At 39.3% G+C, this 26,397-nt stretch overlaps 4 protein-coding genes across 9 annotated transcripts in view; 3 read left to right on the top strand and 1 right to left on the bottom strand.

Moving 5' to 3' along the window:
• Positions 1 to 26,397, top strand: part of LOC144077093 (prostaglandin D2 receptor 2) — a 184,212-nt gene that overhangs the window by 125,669 nt on the left and 32,146 nt on the right. The window lies entirely within an intron of this gene.
• Positions 184 to 8,490, top strand: slc43a3a (solute carrier family 43 member 3a). 2 transcript variants are annotated; one of them, XM_077604263.1, is made up of 13 exons: positions 191 to 302; positions 900 to 1,139; positions 1,914 to 2,043; positions 2,647 to 2,693; positions 2,835 to 2,911; positions 3,291 to 3,383; positions 4,128 to 4,267; positions 4,347 to 4,480; positions 4,993 to 5,136; positions 5,220 to 5,327; positions 5,451 to 5,637; positions 5,706 to 5,829; positions 6,601 to 8,490. In XM_077604263.1, exons 2-13 carry the CDS (start codon positions 947 to 949, stop codon positions 6,733 to 6,735), a joined length of 1,512 nt encoding a protein of 503 aa, XP_077460389.1. In that variant the 5' UTR covers positions 191 to 302; positions 900 to 946; the 3' UTR covers positions 6,736 to 8,490. The 2 variants fall into 2 exon arrangements, with proteins under 2 accessions (XP_077460388.1, XP_077460389.1); XM_077604262.1 differs by having other exon boundaries at positions 184 to 302; positions 5,220 to 5,637.
• On the bottom strand, positions 7,013 to 12,790 carry LOC144076902 (uncharacterized). Its single transcript, XM_077604261.1, has 4 exons — positions 12,335 to 12,790; positions 11,827 to 11,994; positions 9,263 to 10,635; positions 7,013 to 8,358 (listed from the first exon to the last, which is right to left on the bottom strand). The coding sequence occupies exons 1-4, from the start codon at positions 12,723 to 12,725 to the stop codon at positions 7,738 to 7,740; spliced, it is 2,553 nt and encodes an 850-aa protein (XP_077460387.1). The 5' UTR covers positions 12,726 to 12,790; the 3' UTR covers positions 7,013 to 7,737.
• Positions 13,539 to 24,925, top strand: LOC144077867 (nocturnin-like). 5 transcript variants are annotated; one of them, XM_077605941.1, is made up of 5 exons: positions 13,539 to 13,640; positions 19,856 to 19,998; positions 20,874 to 21,039; positions 21,149 to 21,480; positions 23,998 to 24,925. In XM_077605941.1, the coding sequence occupies exons 2-5, from the start codon at positions 19,864 to 19,866 to the stop codon at positions 24,517 to 24,519; spliced, it is 1,155 nt and encodes a 384-aa protein (XP_077462067.1). In that variant the 5' UTR covers positions 13,539 to 13,640; positions 19,856 to 19,863; the 3' UTR covers positions 24,520 to 24,925. The 5 variants fall into 5 exon arrangements, with proteins under 5 accessions (XP_077462067.1, XP_077462069.1, XP_077462068.1 ...); XM_077605943.1 differs by lacking the exon at positions 13,539 to 13,640 and adding an exon at positions 15,085 to 15,825; XM_077605942.1 differs by lacking the exon at positions 13,539 to 13,640 and adding an exon at positions 17,444 to 17,776.

Here is a 26,397-nt window from a genome sequence, read left to right on the forward strand (position 1 = left end):
TAGTAATGAATTGGAAGACTGGAAATAAATGAGTATGTTTTTGCCAAATTTTGGTGGAACAGTGCATTTTTGGCAAAAACTTTTGCATGCCATTATTTCCTGATTTTTTTTTGCTTAGTGTAGCATCCCTATAATTATAATTACAGCAATGCCAGCATTGGAAACATGTCACATGCAATAAGAGCCAATTGTCATGCCCATTTGGATCCACATGCGCGATTGCTCACTGCTGAAGCTTCAAGGCGCAGTTTCCTTTACTAAGCTGTACTGTAACAATGCGGGGAGCTCCCGGACACTGCAAGGTAACTATGTTTCAAATTAATTTGTCTAATGCTTTGGTCAAACTCTGTTGTGATTTGTAGTTATTGTTGCATTTCAAGACTGTTAAACAGAAAAAAACAATAAAACAGACTTGTGTTTGTAATGCTTATGGAAAGACATTCTTGTGTCAACATGCATAGATTAATGGGACTAATCGGGATTAGGGGAAGCTCCGCCTGGTGATAAATGCCTGTCAAATCGGAAAGACGTATGTCCAAACAATAGATTGAACAGGCAATAGACAATAAAATTTTAGATATCCTCAAATCGAATTGGACTAGTGATCTGGAATTCAGTGAGTTTTTGGTCATGACATTTATGTGGTATACATTTTTTTCAAGACAACTGTGACGTTAGCGTGTCGTTATTTTGTACTTCAAACTGTACCTCTGGATGCTTTGCCAAGCAAAACATGCAGCAATGTACTGTAGTATATCTTACCTTTACTTTAAGACTATTAAAAATAATTTCTTCCTGCGTGTGTCACAGGTAGATTGTTGATATTTATTTGTGAGGTCATAGAATTTTGCTTTTAAAAGACTGCATATTTAAATAATATGAATCTCTCTGTGTTGTAGAAAGAATAAAGCATTTAAAGGATAATAAGAACCTTCAAAAGTGAAGCATGCAGAGTGATACGACTGGTACGACGAGGCTTCTTTACTGGCTGACCTTTTTTTCTGGGATGCTTGAGTGTCTCTGTTTTGCTGGTATCGTGTTTGGGTATGCCTCCCTAGTTTTTGTCCTAAAGGAGGATGGCTACTTCAGCCAGCTTTGTGTCAGTGATCTAGAAAGAAATGGCACAACCACTGTTAAAGGTAAGAGACGTTAAAAAAGCTTATGAAGGTGTCATTCGTTTCTGTTTTAGAAATTTGATAGGCACCCTGTTTATTGTAGAATAGGGGCAGCTGTGTTTGACTGAATTTTACTGTTTACCTTTCAAATAATTATATACCCCAAAAAAAAAAATGGATTATAAAAATGATATAGAGCTGTACAGTACATATTTATACTGTAATTTATAAGTAACTAGTCTAAATGGTGGTGCCATTATGTTCCACCTTTTCTGCTTGTTTATTTTAGCAGTGAAGCATTCAAAGCTACTGCAGATCAGTATGAAGCTGGTCACATATATGTAATTTTGCAACCCTAAGACAACAGTTACAGTATATGACTGTGTTTTGGTTTATAGTATGTAATATACAAAATAAATAATATCCTCCTGGCTACCAGTAGTTCAAATCTGTCCTCTGTAGAGGACATTTGTAAACCCAAATATCTCCCTAGTGCATCCAATCGCATTTGGGCTCTATAGGGGAGGACATTCAGAGCTTTCCAATGATACCAAATTTCTTTTGCAGTATTCCAATTACTTCACATATTGTGGAATTTCAAAATAAATGTGATTGGACACATTTTTTTCCTGGTAGTCAGGAGGATATATAGTTTTTACAGTAGTTTATTGTTAATTTGACCGTGAAAGTTTTGCAGTTTCCTTATTTTTTTAAAGAGAAATTGAATGGAGTGGAAACATTTCATATGTATAATTTAGTCACAAATAATGTCTGCTTTCATAACATTTGTCTTTGCAGACTGCACTAGACAAGATGAGATGTTTAGTCTGGTCTTCACAGTTGCATCTTTCCTCAACAACTTCATGAATATATTTAGCGGCTTTCTTTTTGATTACTTTGGCACAATGGTGACCAGGCTCCTGGCAATGTGAGTTTTTTTCTCTTTACTCGGGCCTCTTGTAAAACCATATTCTGATCTGTTGTGAATACATTGCTTAAACTAAAACAAAAATAAATATGCCAATAAAATCGTAATCAGTGGCTCCTTTATCAACATATTCTACATATAAATTACATTTGTCGACAAAAAAAATATGATGTGATTGATTTCATAGTCACAATATCCCAGATAGCACTGAAACGATTACAATGGTTCACTTTATAGATATGGCATCTTTTTTTAAAAAAGCGTTAAAAAAAACAAATGTGGTCAGCTGTAAATACAGTAAATACATTGATACAAATTAGCGCTGTACAGTATGATGGTTTATATCATCATTTTCAACAAATAAAAGTGGAAACTTTCAATTTGGCCCTTGCAACATTAATTGTTTTCTGAAAGCTGTCCTGTGAGAATAAAGCTTGTATAGCCTCACATTAGGCAGACCATTTGGTCAATAAACATTATAAAAACAACAAACTGAAGTGTATGTAACTGCTGTTTAAAAAAAAAAAAACAATTGAATACTTGAACATTTTGTAAAAACATTATGACTAATATTTAACGTCATATTTTTTTATTTATCTCCAGATCTCTTTACACTACTGGAACCCTTCTTGTGACCATTTCAAATGCAAGTAGGTTTCCAACAAACAAATACATGTATGCACAATACATAATCTATAGTGTACTGAAATTGCAAAGCGTAATGGTCCTATGAAGAGATTATTATGAAAAACGATCTTATGTCACAGACTTTTTTCTAAATGTATTTCTAGCATTTTCATTCCTGCTTTTTCCTGCCTTATCCTGCATTGCTGTGGGAGGAATGCTGCTCCTAATGACAAACATGCAGGTAGAAATACTATTTCATTTACATTTGAATGCTTTGGTATGATTTTTAATGATGATCATGTTTCTCCAAATATGTGCTGTTGCGTACAGATTATGTGCTTTTGTCCAGTATTGACTTCTAGAACTTTCACATAATTTTGGTACAATAAAGACACAATTATCCCCACTGAAGACCCATGTACCAAACGGATGATTTACGAGTATATTCTGTTTTAGGTTGGGTTGTGATGTGTTTTTACTCATTTTTACTACTTAAATCTACTCAAAACCTGAAATAAAATAATTAAGTTTTATGACCGTGTGTGCATGTGTGTGTGTGTAATGAGACTAAAAAAGCAGTTGGGTAAAAGTAAATACACTATATTTCTGTATCACAAAAGGTGGGCAACTTGTTTCCAACTCACCGGTCCACCATCATCACCCTCTACAGTGGTGCATTTGACTCCTCTTCAGCTGTGTTTCTCTTCATTAAGGTAAACTGGTCAAACCACATGAAATGAAGTAACCTATAATGGCAGCAATAAAATAGTTGGTGAATTTGTGTGAAGCAAAAAAATGTTCAGGAATATTCCCCTAGTGCAGGGGTTGGGAACCTTTTTGACAGATAACCAAAAATATTATATTTTCAAATTTTATTCCGTGAGAGCCATACTCAGAATTGAAAAGTAAAAATACATGAAAATGTGTCCCTTTTTTAGCCATTTTATCACTTTCAGAGGACAAAAATTCCCTGAAATCTTTTGATAACATTGTTACGCTGTTGTTAATCAATGGGGGGTCAATGTGTCTTGAATTGAATTGATTTGAATGCCTTTATTGTCATTAGATAAGTATATTGCATGCAGAAAGGTCTAATTTAAAACAAATATGATTAAAGCGGTACTAGACTTAGTGTCAGCGCCACAGTTCTGACGCGACGCTCCTATTGGTGCATTCGGGACTCAGTTCTGTCACCAACAGTTTCCATATTTTAGCTCCCAGGTTAGCGGAGAGCCATAATCACCCATCAAAAGAGCCACATGTGGCTCCTGAGCAATAGGTTCCCTACCCCTGCCCTAGTGTGTCATGATGTGGAACTTTATACGGGTGCATCTCAATAAAGGGAAACGTTAATAACAATGTGGTCAGTCAACTGCAAGACAATCTAACATTAATGATTTAAATCTTATTTGAATGACTGATTTACCATAACCATACGTTTTTTGTCTGCGGTTTAGGTTCTACATGAACAAGGCATCTCAATGCGCTCCTCCTTCCTTTTTCTGTCCTTTTGTTCCATTATACACATTGTGCGAACATTCACTCTTATGCCCAGGAAACATATCCCTTACCCGCTGCCACAGCACTACACCTATGGGTATGAACGTGATATTTTCTTTTTTTGTACACTAAACTGTAGACTTGTGCTTCTTAATGTTACATTGCTGATTTCATAGCGTGAAATGCGGAAACAGCAACTCGTACAACGTGGAGCACAATATGACAGATGAAGCCTTAGAAGTTACAAGCAAGCCAAGCTGCAGAATGAACATACCCAACAATGAGACAGATCTTAATCCATCTGGAGACGGTAATACGGTACACGGTCGATTGGTCGCCGGTCTTTTGGTCGCCCGGAAGGTAAGTGATAATTACCATTTAAATCGTTGCTCAAATTCCCTAAATACAAACTGAAAATTACTATTTAGTCATACTTAATGCCCTATTAATTATTAGGCTAAAGAAAAGCTCCAAATTTCCCGGACTTTTATTGTTTTTTGTTGGAGAAGTTGTTAAGACCCTGACGGACGTACCTTCCTAAGGGGACAACTCATGTACAAACTCTTATACACTCACACGTCGGCTCAGTGAAACTGCTCATGGCCATTGTTGGCTTTTATTGATGCGTAGACCGTGTTGTTTTACCTTGTTTTGTCGTCGGTCTTTTGGTCGTCCGTTGTCGCGGTCGGGTCGACCAAAAGACCGCGACCAAAAGACCAGCGACCAAAAGACGGCGACCAATCGACCGCACACGAGGTAATACGTAGTAGGGAACCTTTTGAAATAAAGTGATATATCTTTGACTGTATCCTGTTGATTTAGTGGCAAGTTTTAGGAGTTGCGTGCTGTCCTGGTTCTTCTTGTGGCAACTGCTATGGTTGTCCATCATGCAATTGAGACATTACTTCTTCATCGGCACCCTTAACCCTTCACTCATCCGACTGGGCCAAAATGATGCCAACCTGGGTAAACTTTCTGGTCAACTAGACGAGCATGACATAGTACAATGCTGTATTTTGCTGACCTTGTATTCATTCTCCCTTCCTCAGTGAGTCGGTATACCAATGCCTTTGCCTTGACGCAGTTGTGTGGGGTATTGTGTGCCCCCTGGAATGGACTCATACTAGACAGACACAAGGGAAAACCGCTTTGTCCTGGTGAATTGGGGATTACGATGGGTGTTAGCATAGTGACAAAACATTTAGCATTCATTATTCATCATTGTAAAGGAGTCTGTAGTATGCACAGATCTGCATTCCTAACCAAGTGTTTGTTTGTAGGAGAAACAGAGCAGGAGGCTGATATGCGTGCTGCGTTGGTGTCTCTGTTCCTGACTTCCCTCCAGTGCTTGCTCTTTTCCTTATGTGCCTCCATTCCCTTCTTGCCCTTACAGTACTTTACATTTGCCTTGCAAGTCATTAATCGCGCCTTCCTTTATGGGGGAAATGCAGCCTTCATTAACATTGTGTGAGTAAAATTGTATTATGACAAACACTCCAACTGCCTGTTAAATTAATGACAAAAGCTTCCATCAGTTTTCCAGCTTGTCACTTTGGGAAACTGTATGGCCTTGTCATGTCTATGTCATCAGTAATCTCACTACTTCAGTACCCCTGCTTTGCACTGGTCAAAGGACCGCTTGGTGGAGATCCTTTTTATGTGAGTATTAAACTGCAATCAAAGCTTTCTGACCTTATATGTGAAACAGTACATACAGCAGGAGTGCTAAAACCTTTTTGCTCAAAGATCTACTTTTCAAGGAGCAAAATTTTCACAAACTAATTTTTTTCGGGCCCCTGACAAAGCACAGCAGTTATGTATGCTGATGTATACCTGATGCCAGCAGGAACCCAAATAGTATAGCCAGGTCATAATTGTGCTTGGACTCGTGATGGCGCTGTTTCCCAGCTCAAGTCTCTTATAAAATTTTACTATAAATCCAATCCTTGGATCAAATCTTACTATCATTCGATCGACTGGTAGCTCGCGATTGACATATTGAGCAGCCCTGCTATACAGCCTATATATATTAAATATATAAGCGACTCCACTCACTAAATCAAGCTAATAAGTCAAACATCTAACCCAAGGGTGGGCAAACTATTCCACAAAGGGCCGCAGTGGGTGCATGTTTTCATTCCAACCCATAAAGAGGACACCTTTTCACCAATCTGGTGTCCTACAACTGCAATCAGTGGATTGCAGTCAGGTGCTTCTTGCTTTCTGCAGAAATCTCATTGGTTAAAGTGTCTGCGCTGGATCGGTTGGAACAAAAATCTGCACCCACAGCGGCCCTCGAGGACCGGTTTGCCCGCCCCTGATCTAACCAATACAATAAAAATGAATTTCAATTGTTGAAATCAACATTTTAGGTGAAATGAGGCATATGGCAACTTACAGGCATATTGATTTCTCTGCTTTGGGTTACAGGTGGACATTGCCCTCACGCTCATCACTCTCCTGGCATTCATCCATCCCTTGTTTGTCTTTATCCACTGTAAGAAAATAGCCCACCTTAGGAGGAACAGACAAAGTGTCACACTTAATGCCAAAGTACTTGAGTGAGTGTAGTGCCATGTACTCTGTGTTGATATTGAGTAAACATTTTCTTCTATTATGTATTTTGTACAATCCAGTTAGATTGGTTTTTCGGCAAAGTATACTATGTATAGTAAGTGGCTTCCTCAGGAAGCTATTAAGAAGCATGCATATATAAATTATATTGTTAAAAAATACACTATATAAATTCTGAGGCTTGAAATACATTTCATACATCTGTTGGTCAAAACCTAGATTGCCATTTCAATATGATGCTACAATGAGAATGACGGATTAAACAACACAATGTAATTGGGTTTTATTTATCAGAACTATTAATGTGAGGGGTATTATACAGTAGGAATCTACGAAATCCTCATTCAAAAACTTGCCAGTGCTGTTGGAACATGTGACACTGATGGTGCTAACGAAAAATGGATGAGGCGACTAGTCAATGAGAAAAATGGAGGTACTATTTCCCTGTAGGCCAAACATTTATATTTTTAAACTAATAACTAGTATATTATAACTGCGCATCATCTCACAATTGTTTAACAACCTCCCCTTGCCAAATCATTGCACAAAATGCTCCAATGGGTGCAAGATTTTTTTCTAACAATCCAGCTCAATGGATGTCGCCAATTAGTTTTTGCTGTTCAACCGATTACACTTGAAAAACCACCATATTGGTGAAATGGTGTCCTCTTGGGACTTGGATCCAATGCCATCCTTTGTGAAATTATTAGGTCTTCACTCCTAGCATTCAACGTCCATGAGAAGTTACAATATGAACTCAATGACTTCCTGCCAAAACACATTTCAAAATCAAATACATACTGCAGGTTTCCATTATAGTGAGAAAGGCTAACATTTCAAAACAGGAAGAAACAATGGTTTACTGCTAGAGTATTTCAAAATAGACAGAAAACTTTGAACAGATCTTTTAAACGAGGCCACAGGTTTGAAACTCGCGTTGAAAGTTTTGGCACAAGGCTAAAAAAATAAAATTCAATAATAAAAATCCCAATATCAATTACAACTGAAGTCAGATGTGAGCATCTGATTGTGATGCAGAAACAGGATGGTGTCCAAACTTTTTGGTGGGATGCTGTGTCTATTCTTTATCAGTTGTGCCCTGTCCTGCATAAAGTCCTGAACCATATCACCGAGCGCTGCTGGGGCAGCCAGGTAAACCCGTGCCACTCTAACTAAATTTGGAAATTGGAGCGCGTTTTTCTTCCACCACTGCAGGGGCTCGATTCCCAGCGTGGCCCCAGCGCAAGCTCGGAACAAAGATAGTTCCATGTTGACAGACTCTTCCAGCGAGTCCTCCTTGCTCTGAACTGTAGGGAACAAGTTTCCGAGCAAGAACTCCATACCAGACACCTCATCTTGTGGGTCAGGCTCTGCCAGGTCCTTCACATCTTTGACCCCCACTTCATTCTTTGGCCCGTCCTCTACAACTTTAAGGTCCATTGAGTGAGATTGTTTGCATTTTTTGGTTCTCAAGAAGTAAGACTTTGGCTCCTGTAAATCAGAGGGCAAGCTTCTCTTGCGTAGCCTTAACTCATTTACGTTGTCAGTCTTTCCCTCCGCCTTCGCTAACTTGATGGCTTCTTCCTTAAGCCAATCGAATGTCTGGTTTTGTTCCTTGAAAGTGAAAGATAAAACACATTTTGATGAGCGTTGAATTACAGAGGCTAATACAAAATTTTGTTACTGTATGTACAATGGGCAAATTAAGTAATAACGTTTCTTCTTAAAGTGATTTTCAAAGATGCATTTACAATGAAATTTCTACTAGATATTATTATAATGAATTCAAATAATCTACAGGTGACAAGAAATCACAACATTTAAGTCTGTCATTCATGCTTATATTCAAACCTGCTTTGTCCTACAATCGCTAAGAGGTCTAGCAGACAGAATATATCCATTCCGTGTCTTACAACTGGCTTGCGGACCCCATTGGAGAGGGGGGGTTCTTAGCCCAATGGCTAATAGATAGGTTAAGCCGGGCCAGTTTATAAGGAATGAATTTCAATAACACAGGCGAAAAAAATGTGACATACAACAAGCTAAGGACCTCCCTGAAAGGGCACTCGGACGTTTCGTCGAAAGACGTTTGGTCCCCGGACGTTTGGTCGACCGGACGTTTGGTAGAACGGACTCTCTCTCTCTCATGATTATAATTTTGAGAACAAGAGATTACCTGGTTGCTCGCTTTCAACAGTAAACTCTCGGTCTCTTTCTCTCTCATAATTTGACAGCGAGCAAACCCGGTGACCAAACGTCCGGTCGACGGGCCGTCCGTTCTACCAAACGTCCGATCGACCAAACGTCCGGGGACCAAACGTCTTTCTACGATACGTCCGGCCACGCCCTTAAAGCACTCCAAAAAGACTTGGAGGCAGCAGGCACAATTGCTACAGAGAAAACAAATGGCAATGCACTTCACTGCCATGGCCTCTCATGTTATGATTTCTTTTCATGTGTGGATGGAGTTGAGACCAATCTCTGGTCGAAATTTCATTAAAATGAATCAAGCACTCACCGTCTTGTCCATAAATCGCAGCCCATTAAATTGAGGGTCGAGGGAACAGGCCACACACAAAATCCTGTTGACAGCCGGGTTGCTGTAATAACTTGCCAACCGTAACCGCACCATCTGCTTCAACTCTTTTGGAATCATTGTGTCTTCTGGTCGGCACACAAGGTGGCAGTTAAGCAGGCCAGTAAGAATGGGTTTGATCAAAGATAAACATGGCAAGGCTTCTTTGGCAAGTGTGTGGCACGCAACATCAAAAAGTTTGAGGACCAAACTTAACTCCTGCATGATCTTCCACTCTCCAGGGGACAATGTTAAGTTATATAACCTGGATGAAGAGTTGCCATCACTGCTAGATGAGGTGGATGCTGAAGCAGTGTCTTCATCAGAAAGGTTTTCACATTTGATCTCTTTAATAAAACCCATTATGAGGCTTTTATGCTTTAGAAGTGTGTTCAGCAAAGGATAGAGTCGATACCAGGCGGGCAGATGGCGAGTGGCCCATGCGTTTAACTCGGTCTGCACCTCTTTGCTCACACTCTGCAACCTGTTGTAGCCGTAAGACGTGTAATCAGGCGGATGGAGCAAGGTAAAAAGAACACTTTGGAATTGGGAGAGTGTCTTGGATACAACAGGGTGTGACATTATTTCCTCAATGCATCCCTGCATGACGCTGAAAAAGCACGGGACAAACGGGGGTCTTTCACTTGATAGACCGCATTCAGGATTCTGTGATTCCTTGGGTGACTTGTATGTTTTGATCTCCGGAAAGATTGTTCCTCGAGATTTCTTATTTTTTAATGGACTCCTATAGCTTTCTTTACCTCCTAGTAAGACTAGATTAACATGAGAAATTCCCCACTCTTGGGCCATAAGCCTTACTTGGATGTCTAAGCTCTCAAGCATGTTGTCCGGCGCAACATTGTCCTTCAGTCTTTGTGTTGCCAAGTTGACATTGTGCCAATTAAAGTCAGTGTCTATAAAATGTGCAAAGAGTGTGATATAACCCTCAGTATTGCCCTCCCAGTCTTGAACCCAAGCATCTACACTTAGTGTGGGATAGTAAGAAGCTTCTCCCTTTTGTCTGGGAGGTTGCCCAGACCCAAGACCGTTGGCATTCGCTATCAAAGAGGTGTCATCACACCTCCTTTTGTTTTTTCCATTACAGGATGCCCACAGCATATCAGCAAGGCTCTTCTTTACTCTGCTGTGGTGTTCTTTCAAAAAGTTCTCAAGGAAGAGAGGTGATGGAAGTTCCTTGCAGGTGGGAAACAGGGAGTGGATCATCTTGATGAAGCCTTTACCGGCTGCCAGCTCGGGAGGATAGATATCCATGACAAGAAAATTAGCAATGGCTTTGGTCACCTGATCAGATGTATCTGTTGAAAGAATATAGAGCAAGGTACTTTTAACTACCACTGAAAACCAAAGCATTTCAAGTTTTAGGCCCCCTTTACGGAGTAACAATCTGACTGAATCCACATAAATCATCACAGTAGAGATAGATTCCGATGTCCATTTTAGGACAAATTGTTTTGTAGGACACGTTTTACTGATATCAGTATAACAAAGAGTATTAGAAGCTGATGATGTACTGGCGATACACCACTAGATGTTACTGTCTTGTCTGGTTTCAATGCATTCAAACTGGTTTATTTTCAGCACAATCAGAAAAAACTTTAGGAAGCTTCAACTACCCACTCCTACCACATACATTTGGTCAACCTGTCCCTCAGCAAAGGTTCAAGCATTTTTTTTGTATTCAATGCTCCGACACACGTTATATGGTATGTATCGAATTTTCCGCACTATAAGGCGAAACAAAGAAATTAAATTCGCTTTAGCAAAGCTCCATCTCGACGTATAACACAACCCCTAACCACTACTACTACAGCTCCATCTAGTGGATGTATATTACACACCCAACTACTACCACAGCTCTATTTAGTGGATCTATAATACAACCCATTACTACTACTACTACTGAGGCCCCACCTCCCCATCTAGAGGATGTATAACACCCCCCCCACCACCATTAATACAAGTACAGCTTCATCTAGTGGATGTATATAACACAACCCCTTACTATCACAACTCCAACTAGTGATGGTATAACACATTTCCCTACTACTACCACTACTACCATTACTACCATTACTACTACTACTATATATATGAAACAAATTTTAAGATGAGCCATTCATTGAAGGTGTGCCTTATAGTGCAGAAAATACAGTAGTTTCTGTTATATTATAAAATACAAAACGGCCAAATGTTGCAGGATAAACAAGACGAAGTGGGCGACACCAGTGAATGCAAATGCCGAAAATGACATGCGGCGTGCATTTTTTTTTTCACAATTTATGTTTATGAAGCAAGCCTCTTTCCACTTTGAAGCCTGCAATCTAAAGCATGCATCTTTGCTGTGAATTCACCATCACCGAGTAAACGCGATGCTACTCTGCAGATTGCTGTTGTAGTATCTCTATGTAAACGGGATGTATTCTTGTGTTATGCATGTACGCATGTATGACCTACCAGTAATTTGATGGATTTCAAACAAAAATTACCTGGGATTGGAGAAGTATTTCCATTTGGATTTGATGATAGGTTGGCCAAAGAGGATACCTCAGAGATAACCGGAAAAGTTACTTGTGGTTGGCTGTGGTCTGCACTTTTTATTGGAGATGAGCTGCTTGGAATGTCCTCATCTTTGACTACAAATGTCACATCTCCATCTGTGAAAAAAACCAAACAAACATGTAGAAGTTGTAGATGATGTTATTTCAAATATTTGTGCCATAAAAGTGGAAGTGGCTAGTCTTGATAGTGAATACAAATAGGCCAAATACACAAAGCCCTGGTGCATGAGGGATATACAAGTATTGTATGGGCCAGGGGTCGGCTCCATTGGTTCTGGAGCACCGGTGTATAGTTTGGTGTATTCAAGTCAAGAAATATAGCATTTTTTGCTTTCTGTACACGCCAGACCAGTTCCAGTTCTTGCATTTCGAAATCTGATTAGTTTTTTAGAACACTCTCTAGCAATAGCGCGAGAGATATGCAGAAAATTCTCACCGGTTTGTGCGATTTCTGGTTCGTTGATCTGCAACATATTTTGGCCGATGCTTTTTTTCCCTCCAATAATTGCGTCGACGGCGTCAAAGTAACGGAAGTTGTATTTTTCTTGGTCGGAGCGTACGGCTTTTGGAGTCCGAGTACCTGAGCGTACTGGCTTTCGGAGCGTTTTGCAGACTCGAGTGTATCGTTTGTATAGTTTCTTGATTTTATTCCGACACTGCACGGTCGTACGGTGATATCCGCGCTGAGCCAGATAGTCCTGAATCTGCGCAAATATTTCGGAGTTTTTATGGTTCTTGTCGAAAGGATTCTGGACGTGTTCGTCAGTACACATTTCTAATAAACATTCGACCTCGGGAACAGACCACTTCTCACATTTTTGTGCCATTTTGAAAAGGGCTCAAGGAAAGTCGCATGAATTAGACGTCACCACGTTGGTTCTTTGATTTCAACCATAGAAACAACATACATAAAACTAGATGCTTGATGTGTATTTTCAACTGGCTTTTTATAATGCAACCAAAAAAATTCTGACCGTATTCAAGGAATGAGGTGCTTGAAAGGCAGACAGAACTTTTTGGGTTACCTTGTATTTCATCAATATAAGACAAGCAGTAAATTTACTTCACGTGTTAAGTTGAAAAATTGAATTATAGTAAACAAAACCGTTTGTAAATCCGTCAACGATTCAGACGTCCGCGACTACGGAGCCCGACGCAAGATGGCCACTAGTCACGTCTGCCAACATGGCTATGGCTTTAGACACCTAGTCTTTTTATATAAGATATCTAAGATTAAAAGAAGACAGCAGAATCCTGTGTACTTAGGAAAGTTTATCTGACTGATTCGCTGTACATTATTGCATGCTTCCTAGTTTTGCAAAATGTTTTATATTTACTAAATAAAAATCATAATTTTAAAATGTTGTCTTTTTAAAATTGGTTTTCATATTTTGTGTGGTAGTATGTATTGAGAGTATACTATACATTACCATTTAGAACCGTAATCGTCACTCATAAAACACAGGAAATGTGATTCAAAAGTAGTCGAGACACTATGAATAAATACCACATAAAGTTAGTATCCGAACGTTTTAACCCCAAATTAATTGGAAGGCCCAAATTATACGTTTATACTTTATTTTCGACAATCACCATGTTGGTATAATGTCTCACGTCACAAGTTGTAGTGAATGACGACACCAGCCTGCGACGTCGTTTCGGTTGCTAGATGGTCGCGTAAATACATTTCGGCAAAACACTATTCTCGCCCAAATGATAAGAGTAAAGAATTCTTTTCCCAGGTAAGAGCTACCAAATGCAATATTTATCAACCAAACATCATATATTACAGTATTTATCGTAGGCTATGTTTACCCCATGGCATGAACATTTAAATAACGGAATATAAAACACGGTGTGGTGTTAACGTCACGCTCATTTGAAGGTTCGTGCATTGTAAAACGTGGGCACCTAAAATTAAATAAAGCAAAACCTTCATCAAACACTACATTCGAAACGATCAAATATATTTTTGTGAAGAATGTTTTTTTTGTTTTTTGTTGTTGTTTTTTTGTAAAGAAACCTTTCACATGTTCCATGAATTTCTCTCATCTGTAAACGCAGATGAATCCCTTTTCCTAGACAAATTTCAAAGACTACAGTCATGGCCAAAAGTTTTGAGAATTACACAACTATTAATTTTTACAATGGCTGCAGTGTCAGTTTTTAAAATGGAAATTTGTATATACTCCACAGTGTTATGAGTGATACACTCAACTGCAATTATTTGCATAGTCCCTATTTGGCCCGAAAATGATCTTTATCACTAAAACCACATTTCCACTGCATTTCAGCCCTGCCACAAAAGGACCAACTAACATAATTTCAATGATACACCGGTGTCACACACATTATTAACACAGGTATGGGTGTTGATGAGGAAAAGGCTGGAGATCAATTTCTCATGACTGAGTGACTGGACACTTGGAACTTGAAGATGGTGCCATTGTTTCTCATCTGTTAGTCATGGTTACCAGCAAGGAAACACATGCAGCCATCATTGCATTGCACGAAAAGGGCCTAACGGGGAATTCTATTGCAGTGAGTAAGATTGCACCTCAATCAACCGTGTATAGGATTATAAAGAACTTCAAGGATAGAGGTGTTTTGGAGGTTTATGTGATTCCTGTTGATAAAACTTTAATGAGAATGACTATTATTAATATAGGCGACATAGTTTTGAATTAAAAGATTTTCAGATGGTGGTTGGTGTGCATTGAGATTTTTTTCTCAAAAAAGGATGGGAAACACTGTGCTAACTAAGCTACATCCAGCAGAGGGCAGATTTAACCATCTCACAATTACTATCTAGTTTTCCCTTATAAATGACCTTGCCATGTAAGTACAGGGTTACAAGCTGGCAACAACACTAGCTGTCAGCAGGGTCACCTCAGTAGAACTTGTGTGACACCCATAAGCATTTAGAATCTTACACAGGCAAAGCAGGCACACGAGGAAAGTAGCAATTTAGCAGCGAGGAAGCAAAAGAAACAGCTGCATCTACAGGTATGTTTGCTGAAAAGCAACAACAAAAAGTAACAGACTTTGCTCTTTTGTGTTTTTGCCAGGACATATTAGTTGCATTCTGTTCTTTTTGTCTGTGTTGTATTCTTTGTGTTGGTTCAGATACATTTTGCCTAAATAACTAATATTCTTTTACAGGATCGCTAGGCACGCGTCACCTTTTCAACCTATTTCCAACCTTTTGGAGTTCGGTAGTTGTAGTACCCGTGTGTAAAATCAGAGTTTATTATGGAAGAGGAGGCTATTCTAAAGGTCAGAGATTAAAGTGGAGATAGAAGTGGGATGAATGCGTAACATGATATTATCGCTTTTCTTATTGTGTTGAAGTGTGCAAATGCATAGACTGCTGTAGTAGTGTGAAAACAACGCTTGTCTCGCAGCTCGACATGAATCCATAAATAGTTCTTGGCAGTCTGCCTTTATACATTCATCGCAAAATAACACACATTTTGATTTTATAGCAGATGGTAAAACATGACAATATAATCGCCATGGAAAATGACCTACAGAATGTTTTCCAGAGCAAGGTACTGAAATGTAATGAGGGAATTGCCCTTTCCCAATATGGAAATGTCAAAGTCCTATTAAAGTATAGAGCTCAATCTCTCTTTCTCTCCGGCTGAGAAGCTCGCCTTCTCTTTCTTGCTCACACGCTCTGTCAATACACCCTAAACCTGCTCATGGTTTCCCAATCTAGCACTTGACGTTTCGAAATACTCACTTGCCTGTGTGCTACAAATAACGCATAACACACACCCATCTATTGTTGTAACCTTCAAGACAATCATGATGAGGATAATGATGTTATTGTTATTTACTGTAATTGTTGGACTGAAAGCCACATTGAACTTTGTGGTTTATAGGACAGCACGGCCCGTGTGGATTCTTACAGGCCACTGAGAGGTATGTTTTAAGAGTGTTGTCAAAACTATCCAAACATATCAGAGATAGGGTATTTGTTTGGAAAAGTCTCGACCTTTATTTTCGTTTATTTTTTATTTTTTTTGCACGATCAAAGGTCACTAGAAATTTGGTCTCCTGGGCTGAATTTCATTTTGCACTATTCTTTAAGGCAGTTTTTCCCAACCTTTTTTGAGCTGCTACACTTTTTGCATTGAAAAAATCCTAAGGGACACCACCATCTGAAAATCTTTTCATTTAAAACTATGTCGCCTATATTAACAATAGTTCTTCTCATCAAAGTTTTATCAGCAGGAATCACATAAACCTCCAAAATTATTTCAAAATCTAATTTTTCACACTGACCTAATGTCACCAAAAGTTGATGTCTGCGCACCCTGAACAACTTCCGGCTCAAGTGATGCAAAAATAAGTAATGTAATGTTTTTAATAACCTTTTATGACTTTTCTCCAAATATTACTTAAATCTCCTAACTCCTAATATTACGCAAAAATAATGTTGTGCTCACAGACTTTACGTTGCCAAAAGTTGATGCCCTAGAAACCAAACAGCTTCCGGTTCATGTTAAAGAAAAATAAGCAACAAAATGACTTTCACAATTTGAATCTTGTAATAGTAAAATCTATAATTTAACGTTCATCATATCATTTCAACCTTGTAATAGTTAAATTTTAATCTTGTTATATCCATATTTTTTCTCTGTAGATATTACATTGTTTGACTTCTTGCAATTTCACAGCTTTATGGTAGTGAAGGATGTTTTGCATTTTCCTCGTTAATTTATTGGCTACTAACCCTCCCACTTCACACAAATTGGACGTCTACTAGAGATATCTCATTGGTGTGTGGGCGCACTTTGACCAGAGAGCAAGAGCTTTTTTTTAACTCATTGCCATTGTATGTCCAATTTATTTGAAGTGGTAGAGTCATCAGTGATTAAACAAATTCACGGCCAGCCTCCCAGTTCAAATTGATTGGATGTCTACAAGAGATAAATTCATTTAAAAAGTAATCATTTGGTTTTTTAGAGCCACAGGATAGCTGTCATAGTCAAAGGCAATTCAAGATTTTATAAAGAATATATTTAATTTTATGTGGCATCAAAAATGGTTTTCTCTGGGTACTCTGCTTTCGTCCCACATACCAAACACTTGCATGGTAGGCTGATTGGACACTTTAAATTGCCCTAGGTATGAGTGTGAATGTGATTGGTCGTCCGTCTCTTTGTGCCCTGCGACCGGCTGCCCACTGATTCAGGGTGTCCCCCGCCTCTGGCCCAAAGTCAGCTGGGATAGGCTCCAGCACCCCCTGCGACCCTTGTGAGGATAAAGCGGTTCAGAAAATGAATGAAGGAATCGTTTCGCGACAGCAGTAGTTTTTATGTGTGAATTTCTTAGCGCAGTGGTGGCCAAGTCCGGTCCTCGAGAGCCCCTATCCAGTCTTTTTTCCATGTCTCCCTACACCAACACACCTGAATCAAATAATCGGGATCGGTGTGAAGCTTCTGGACTGATGAGTTGATCATTTGATTCAGGTGTGGTAAAAGAGGGTGATATGGAAATCAGACTGGATAGGGGCTCTAGCGGACCAGACTTGGACACCCCTGCCCTAGCGATTTATAATCCAGCGCGGCTATTGTATTTCTCTCAATGATTTATTTTTAATTAATGGTTAACCTTTTTATTTTTGGTCTTGTTATATAAAACAGTTGAATACATTGTTTTGGCTGTCATATTAAAGTAATGCAAAATTAAGAGATAATCTAGGTGTATTTATAGTTTGGGCTCATTCCGTACATGTCACTCTTGACAGTCTTGAGGAATGGGCTAAACTTGGACTCGGTCACCCAGACAGGGGATTCAACCCACAACCTTTTGATGTTAGGAGACATTTTCCACTGAGCCTTGCAGGCCTTGCGTGTCGTGACGTGTGGTAAGTATCCGGTGTGTACAGGCGTGAGTCGTGTGCACACACAAATTTGAGTCATCAGTTGGAGACCACAAGTACTGTACGTTCTTTAGTGTGCTGTGTTTTCCAAGCACAACACTGAAAGGACGGCCTGATGAATTAACCATCTTCAAGGTGGTAACATTTCATATTAGACAGTGCAGTCTTTTTCCAGCTCTTAAAAAACTATATTAGGTGTAGTAAAACCAGTTTTCTCTTATCAAAATTTAGCAGCAGGCACCTTTCCAAACCACATTTCATAACCGACAATCTTTACAAGAATGTCATTACTCGATAATTAAGGTCATTAGGGTCACATTCCAACAGTGCCAAAGTCAACTTCTAGGTAGAGGGAAAATTAAAACTAACTATTATATAAGAGTTTCGCTTTCACCTTACTAAATGCAAGTATATTGAAGTTCCTTTGCACATTTACCAACTGTTCGCAGCTTGTGATCATTCGTTTATTTTGCAGCCCTGTTTAGATATATGAAATGTAAACGTTGTGGAAAAGTACACTGAGAAATGAGGCTTGGATGACCTCAACAAGGAGGCGTTGCTCCATACCTGCAATCATTGCTTGCAGACACACCTTTACACAATAGATGCTAGGCGACAGATAAAAAAATCACATAAAAATCAGACTTTATGTTCACTTAAACTCAGGGACGACCACTTGTAACAGACTGTATGGGCTATTGTGTGTGTCGTGGTGTTGTGAGAGAGGAGTATTGTGCTTACTTCACTGTCAAACCAGCACATGACCTTCATACTCTTGGAGGGCCGGATGTCGTCTCCGCTTCGTAATCGACCTCCCCGCCCCCGAGGTTTTATAGGTTGCAGTAAGCGCAGCTAAAACAGATCTCTGCTTACACTTACGGACGTCACATCGCTCTCATCGCTTTCATCTTCAGATCCTGACAACGCAGTGATTAGACCATAACGTGGACATAGAGATGGGTACAATGAGTAAGCGACTTGTCTTTGTTGTTGTGTTTAAATTTAGTTCTGTGTCAGTTTGACGGGTGTGCTTCTCCACATTTAAGAGCTTTTAACTTGATTTGTAGTATTTGTTGCACTGGGTTCTCCATGGCGTGGTAGCAGCTCTCACGTTTGCTGATTTTATACCATGCACACAGCACAATTTCTTTTCATTCTCCCAAATTCCAAAACATTTATAGGAAATTTTGAAAAATGAAAGACGAAATAATCAGAGGATCTTTATTATATGAGCTTTTATCATTTAGATCTTTTCCTCATTAAGAATATCTGTTTTACTGCATGTTAAAAAATTAATAGTTTTCATACTCTAATAAACTAGTGTATTCATCTATTCTAATAAGGAGAAGCAGTGTAGAAATAGTTGGATCATTTCAGTGTAAAAACAGCCTTTTTAACTGAAAGTGTGTACAAGTTCTCAAATGTATTCCCATATAAACAGATGGAATGTAATTGTTTTTTGGGTTATGAACATTAACACATTTTATCAGATCTAGTCCAAATCAATATGACCTACATTGGTCTCATTGACTAGGCAAGCTTGCGCCAATAATTCGTAATGTAATGTACTTTGAAATCCAAATATTATGATACCTTATTGGTTCAAGACATTAGAGGGTCATTTCAAGGGTATCTATCTAATGACTGTAACACAAACTATTTTGCAGCTTGATCCCTTTAGTGGCTGTCGTCTGACTGGTTAACTCCCCATTGACATTGGGGTCATTTTGTGTCAGCGACCAGCCACAGGGTCAAGCTGATGTCTTTCAAAGGAGAGGCGATTATCCACTGGTTAATTGATAACAGATGCTTCAGTACACACACACACACACACACACAAACACACTCACGTGCAATATCTGAGTGTTCAAACATCCCTCAGTTAAGAGTTTTATCGATCACAGGACGGCATAGCTGTGAGCATGCGAGTCATGACAAAAACACGGTCCTGAGCACACCGACTGAATGGAAAAGTAAACAAATGGCACCATTTATTTGCTCAACATTTGCCCTTGTGTGTCACGTGTGACTCATATTCCACCATATTGGCGTTCTTCTTACCAGGTTATCCAATGGGTGGAGGTGCCACCAGGCTATACAGCACCTTGGCTCACTCCCTTAGCAACAGCCATCGTGTCGCCCTCCCTCTGGCTCTCTTGGAACGCGACCAAGCGGCAGACACAACCCTGGATCCCGATTTGTGCCAGGTGAGGGCGTGCCTCCTAAATACAGTCGGCACTGTAAGACCGAGTGACAATGGTTTAACCTCCTAGGACCTGGTGTCCACATGTGTGGACATCACATTTTCTCGGTTGTCACAAAACTACAATGTTAAATTTTGGAATATATGTATATTTATATATATATATATATATATATGTGTGTATTTATGTATGTATTTATGTATGTGTGTGTATGTATTTATGTATGTATGTATTTATGTGTGTGTGTGTGTCTATATATATATATATATATATATATATATATATATATATATATATATATATATATATATATATATATATATATATGCCCTAAACCTTGGTCACAAATTTAAGACTTTAATTATATATATGTATAGGTATGTATATATATATAATTAAAGTCTTAAATTTTCTCCAAAATAGACAGGGCACCTTATAATCCAGTGTGCTTTATATATGGAAAAAAAATTAAAATGTGTAATTCATTGAGGGTGCGCCTTATAATGCGGTGTGCCTTATAGTCGTGAAAATACGGAACACTTATTTATTTATTAACTTATTTATTACCTATTTATTTATATCTAAAATGTCTTTTCCTGTGTCTGTATTCTCACCCTCTTGCTACTGTGACAATTAAATTTCCCGAATACGGGATGAATAGAGTTATCTAATCTAATCTACAAGGGCCTGGCGTCCACTTATGATGTGTACATCATTTTTTTCAGAAACTACATCATGCAAAAATATATTTTTTAGTTTTTGCACTCATCAGGTCCCATTTAGGCTAAATATCAAAGAGGAAATATAAATGCATCCCTTGTAAAAGTCTGGGCGTTAGGAGGTTAAAGATGACAATGTTTGCTTTGTACGACTCGCAGTGGCAAAAGGGCTCTTCGTTGAGTCCCCTCGATCCGGCCGAGGTTCTGCGGCAGTGCGAGGAGGCCCTCGGTGACCGACCGCCACGTTTTTGCAGAGCATTCATTCGCCCCTCCGGCGACCACGGCGGCACAATCCGCGTGATGCAGTGGAACATTCTAGCCCAAGGTAAGGAAACGTCACAGAAAGTGTACTGTCTGTACTTTCAAAATAAATAGGGAGGTTCATCCTTTCCTCCAATGCCAGCTCATTGATACAAGATTGTTTTTTTTGTCAGCTCTGGGCGAAGGACTCGACAGTTTTGTGCAGTGTCCTCCAGAGGCCCTCAGGTGGTCTCGAAGAAAGTACCTCATCTTAGACGAGATCCTGACCTACCGACCTCACGTCCTGTGTCTACAGGAAGTGGACCACTACTTCGACACCCTACAGCCGGTTCTGGCGCGTCTGGGTTACAGCGGCAAGTTCTGCCCTAAACCTTGGTCACCGTGTCTGGATGTGGAGGGCAACAATGGCCCCGACGGCTGCGCCCTCTTCTTTGATGAGTCGCGTTTCGAGTTTTTGGATTGCGTCAGTTTACGGCTCTCTGCTATGATGATTCCAACTAATCAGGTAGGTGGTGACTTTCTAAAGAGCAACAACACTCACTATTCCTACTTATTGTATGACTCATATATTTGGAATCTTATTTTTAAAACATCTGCGTGTGTTCCTAGAAATTATTGCAAAAGATAATCATTTTGACCTTTTATTTTTGGCCTGCCTGACTAATATTTCAACATTTAAATGAATTATCGGTGAAACACTTCCGTCTTGAGATTCAAATTAATTATTGGTAAAACACTTCCGTCTTGAGATTTAATCAGTCCATGAGCCTGCTACCTTTCATCTGTATAAGACATACCGTAATTACTCGAATATAACGCGCACTCGAAAATAACACGCAGGTAATTTTGGGCCAAAAAAATCTGGAAAAACGCAGTACTCGAATATAGTGCGCACCTAAAATTTCCCGCTGACGAAAATCAGAAATCTTACCTTTTTTTCTTCGTTTCACGATTGTTTTGTTCAAACAAATTTATTCATTAGAATCCTTCAAATGAAGAGTTCCTCTCTCTCTTTGTCTGTCCTCTCATACATCTCTTCGTTGAGAATCCTATCAACGTCCACGCTTCCTTCATCCACTTCCTCTTCCTCCCACAACACATCATCCGATTGGCTTTACGAGATGACGTAAAATCCGTGCGTCAAAGTGAGTTTGACAATGCTTTTTTCGATCGAAAATTTGTAATTTATTTTATTCAATTCAATTTCAATTCAATTTATTTGGCAAGAAAAAGCACCAGGCTAAGGGCCATGTAACAAGACAAAAAAAAAAAAAAAATTAAAAGAAAAAAAAAAAAAAAAAAATTAGTTCTTGATTATAACACGCACCCCCAACTATTGGAATTAATTATATAGCAAAAATATGCGTGTTATATTCGAGTAATTACGGTACTTGCCCTGGAGTCATTTTGAAAAGATGCCAGGACATTTAGTGTCATGCACCGCTACTGTCCTGCCTCTAGCGCAGATCGTAGGGAACCTATGGCTCGGGAGCCACATGTGGCTCTTTTGATGGGTGCATATGGCTCTGAGCTAAAATATAGAAACCGGTGGTGAAAGAGCCGAGTCCCGAACAGACCAATGAGAACGTCACGTCGGCATTGTGTTATTGATTTTTTTTTAACTTATAGATATTCATTGATTAGCAACAGCGTAGGAATGTTGTCAAAAGAATTCAGAGACTTTTTGTACTTTAGAAGTGGCAAAATGAATTAAAAAATTGCGCATTTTCCTGGATTTTTTGACTTTTAAATTGTGATTATGGCTCTGAAGGAATAACATTTGAAAATAGGAATTGTTTATGGCTCTCTCTTTCAAAAAGGTTCCCGACCCCTGCTCTAGCGGGATGCTAGTTTGCTGACACAGGGAGAGAGAACAAGGCAGCGCAATTAATTGTTGACGACACGCAATGTATCACATTGTGATAAACGTAATCATTGGCCATTATCTAAATTGGATTACAAGTCGGTAAAATAACTACGGTAGCACCAGCTGAAAATCTTCAAATTTAAAATTCTGTCATCTATATGTACAGTCTCATCAACGTTTCATCAATAGAAATCAAAGAAAGACCAAAAAAAAAGTACAGCTAACTTTGCAATAGCATGACACACAATCCCTTCTGTGCAATAACTTCGGGCTGTACAATAACAATGTGCAATATCTTGGAAGATAAATACCACTGAAGTTAAAAAAACAATTTCAAACAAGGATGACAAGTGAACAGAAGTCTGTGAAACGAGGAATTGAAATACTACTTGGGAGTTTTCTTGTGAGAAATAGAGATGGTATAGCCAGTGCTTTATAATTCTACCATAAAATGTCTTTGTCAACAAAAAAATTCTGTGCTTTCTTTTCTTTTAATAATAATGCACAGCAGTAAATGAGGATAAGTGGATAAAAACCAAAAAATAATGGACAATAAACATCAGATCAAATAAACTATTAAACATGTAATTTTAAGGCTCAATTAATTAAAAAAAAAAAAATTGTGTGTGTGTGATTTAACATTGATGCGGCTGCCTAGCTCTAAGACTTCCAGACTGACATTTCAAAATGAAGCAGATTAGCAGGCTATGCCAGATTAAGGGTTGTGCAATATTTTAGAATTTACGTGACTTTTTATATTTTTACATTACTTATTTATGTTTTTACTGGGAAAACGCACTTTGTGGAGTAGCACCACTAATTTCGTTATATGCAGCTGTGTATAATGACAATAAAGGCTTTTGATTGATTTGAGTACCTCTACTTAAGAAATTAATTGTTTCCAGAACTTGTTTTGTAACTTGGATTTCTCGTAATTAGAGCAGTACTTAGTTTATATGTAAATTCTCTAATTCGTTGTACGACCCTGAAAAAAAAATTGGCTGTGAATTTACCCCTCATAGTCCAAATGTATTGGACGTCTCCTGCCGTCAATGGCAGAAAATTAGTTAAATAAGTGCCGTCGGTGTAAGGGTTAAACTTTTTTTCTTTAATTTTTAAAAAGCATCTCTCACGGGCATTTCTCTCTCGGTTCAGGTTGCCCTGGTGATGATACTATGCTGTCGGAGTACAAGGCGGCACGTGTGCGTAGCCGTGACCCATCTGAAGGCCCGATCAGGCTGGGAATGGCTCCGCAGTGCCCAGGGGTCAGACCTTCTACGTCAAATCCAAAATGTGGTCCAGAAACATGCGGACAGAACATCAACTGGCTGCAATATCCCGATTCCTATGATCATCTGCGGCGATTTCAACGCGGTCCCGAATGAGGAGGTGTACTGTCATTTTGTCACCTCTCCTCTGGGTTTGGACTCGGCCTACAAAAAACTCAGCCAAGACAGTCTAACGGAACCCGAGTTCACTACGTGGAAGATTCGGCCGACGGGGGAATGCTGTAGCACTCTCGACTACATTTGGTACAGTCAGGACACGCTAAGGGTGGACGGCGTCTTGGACATGCCCTCGGAAGAAGAGATCGGTCCGAATAGGCTTCCGTCCTTCAGCTATCCTTCAGACCACCTCTCTCTGGTTTGTGACTTCAGCTTTAAGGAGGACGAGTGACGATGAAAGATGGATTGTAAGAACCTGTGCAAGACAAGGAAAGAAACCAAATGTCAGAAATGAACGGAACATTGTCTACCTCCTGAATGTGAACAGTGTTTAGATCAGGGGTGCTCACATTTTGAGCACGCGAGCTACTAAGAAATGATCAAATCGAAAAGATCTATCCATATAATTGTATTTTTCTAATTTATGTTTATGTTGCATAAACACCTGTGTACAATCCAACTTTATTTTTACAGTATTGCGTTTGTATTTAACACACAGGCGGAAGAAAGAGACAGTGTGTTGCTGCTCTTAAAATACTCAACTTCACTCGACACCAAGTTGGTGGGAGGTTAGCTGAGACAATCCTCTTACAACCACAGGGCACCAAATTGTAGCAAATAAAATTGCTGCGCTCTTTTGAAGTGTCCAAGATCAATGTATCACCTGACGAGCAGCTGTCCCAGCTCGATTATGTAAGGTGATGCTGTTGACTCCACACATAAGTTGGGCAGAGAGCCTGATGTGCTCATTAAAAAAGCAGGTATGCTTGTTAAAAGAATTAATGCGTCTCACATTCCGCGATGTGAGCATTGCACACGCATACTTTGCGATACTGCGGTACAAACGAGACATCATTCAGACTTAAGGGAAACTGAAATGGACTGGATCAAGTCTTACTGTCATGCGCTCTACCAATTGTACCTTGGCTATCCAGTGGTAGATCCCGATCGACGTATTGAGCGCCTCTGGTTTAGATCTTTCCTACAGTCGGTAGTAGGTCGGAATTTGGATGTGTTTGTCACTAGTAGACTTCCAATCCATTTGAACTGGGAAGGGCTGGCAGCAAGTGAACATATTTTTGTCGTTGGCAGCCTAGGTGTTAACATCAAGTCTACTACTCAGATGAACAAGGAGTGCAATCCATGATATGCAGTACTGACATCATTTAAAATGTCAGTTTTATGATTGCTTTTGTTTGTACTATTGTTTTAATCCTTTTTTTAACTCCAAGTATATATATATATATATATATATATATATATATATATATATATATATATATATATATATATTTTACCTTCGCTGACTAGTGTTGTTTATTGCATTACTTGCAGCAGGTCTTTACTCTTCTAATAATGACAGATCCTTCTAATTTAGAGGAAAATTATATGCTTATGACACAAAAAGTAATAAATGAAAAATAAATGGTCAAATATATTTAATGTCTGCAACAAGGCCGGCAGTCATTAAACAGAATTCACCCTGCTCTGAAATGGTCATGACTGACTCCTGTACCAATACAAAATTATTAGTCCATATCAATGTTCCCTCTAATTTTTCGTTGGTCTGAGCAGAAAGTCAATCTCCCTGAGCGCACCGAGTACCAGTGTGAGCGACATCATCGGTACTCGGATGATTCGCCTAAAGACGTTTCGCCGACGGACGTTTGACAGACGGACAGGTCTCCGAATGAACGTTCCGCCGAACGTTCATTCGGCGACCTGCCCGTCTGTCAAATGTCCGTCGGCGAAACGTCTTTAGGCGAATCATCCGGTCACGACATCATCATTGCTCGCTATGGGCACACCAGTATCACACCTGCCAAAAGCAGGTGCATGTCAATGTTCCCTCTAATTTTTCATGTAAAACATGCTGTAAAACACGAAAAACATAAGTGGACAGAGCTACTGCCACTGGCTGCCGCTTAAACGGCGCCATCATGGGGAAAGGGGTAAAAAAAAAAAAAAAAAAAAAAAAAAAATCGATTTTTTTTTTTTTTTTTTTTTACTGCGCGCCATATGATTGCTGCTGCGCAGAGAAGACAAGAGTAGTGCGCAATTGCGCACGCGCGCAGCTTAGAGGGAACACTGGTCCATATATATGTGTGGA

Source organism: Stigmatopora argus, chromosome 7 (assembly GCF_051989625.1).
Source record: "Stigmatopora argus isolate UIUO_Sarg chromosome 7, RoL_Sarg_1.0, whole genome shotgun sequence".
Classification (NCBI taxonomy): Eukaryota; Metazoa; Chordata; class Actinopteri; order Syngnathiformes; family Syngnathidae; genus Stigmatopora; species Stigmatopora argus.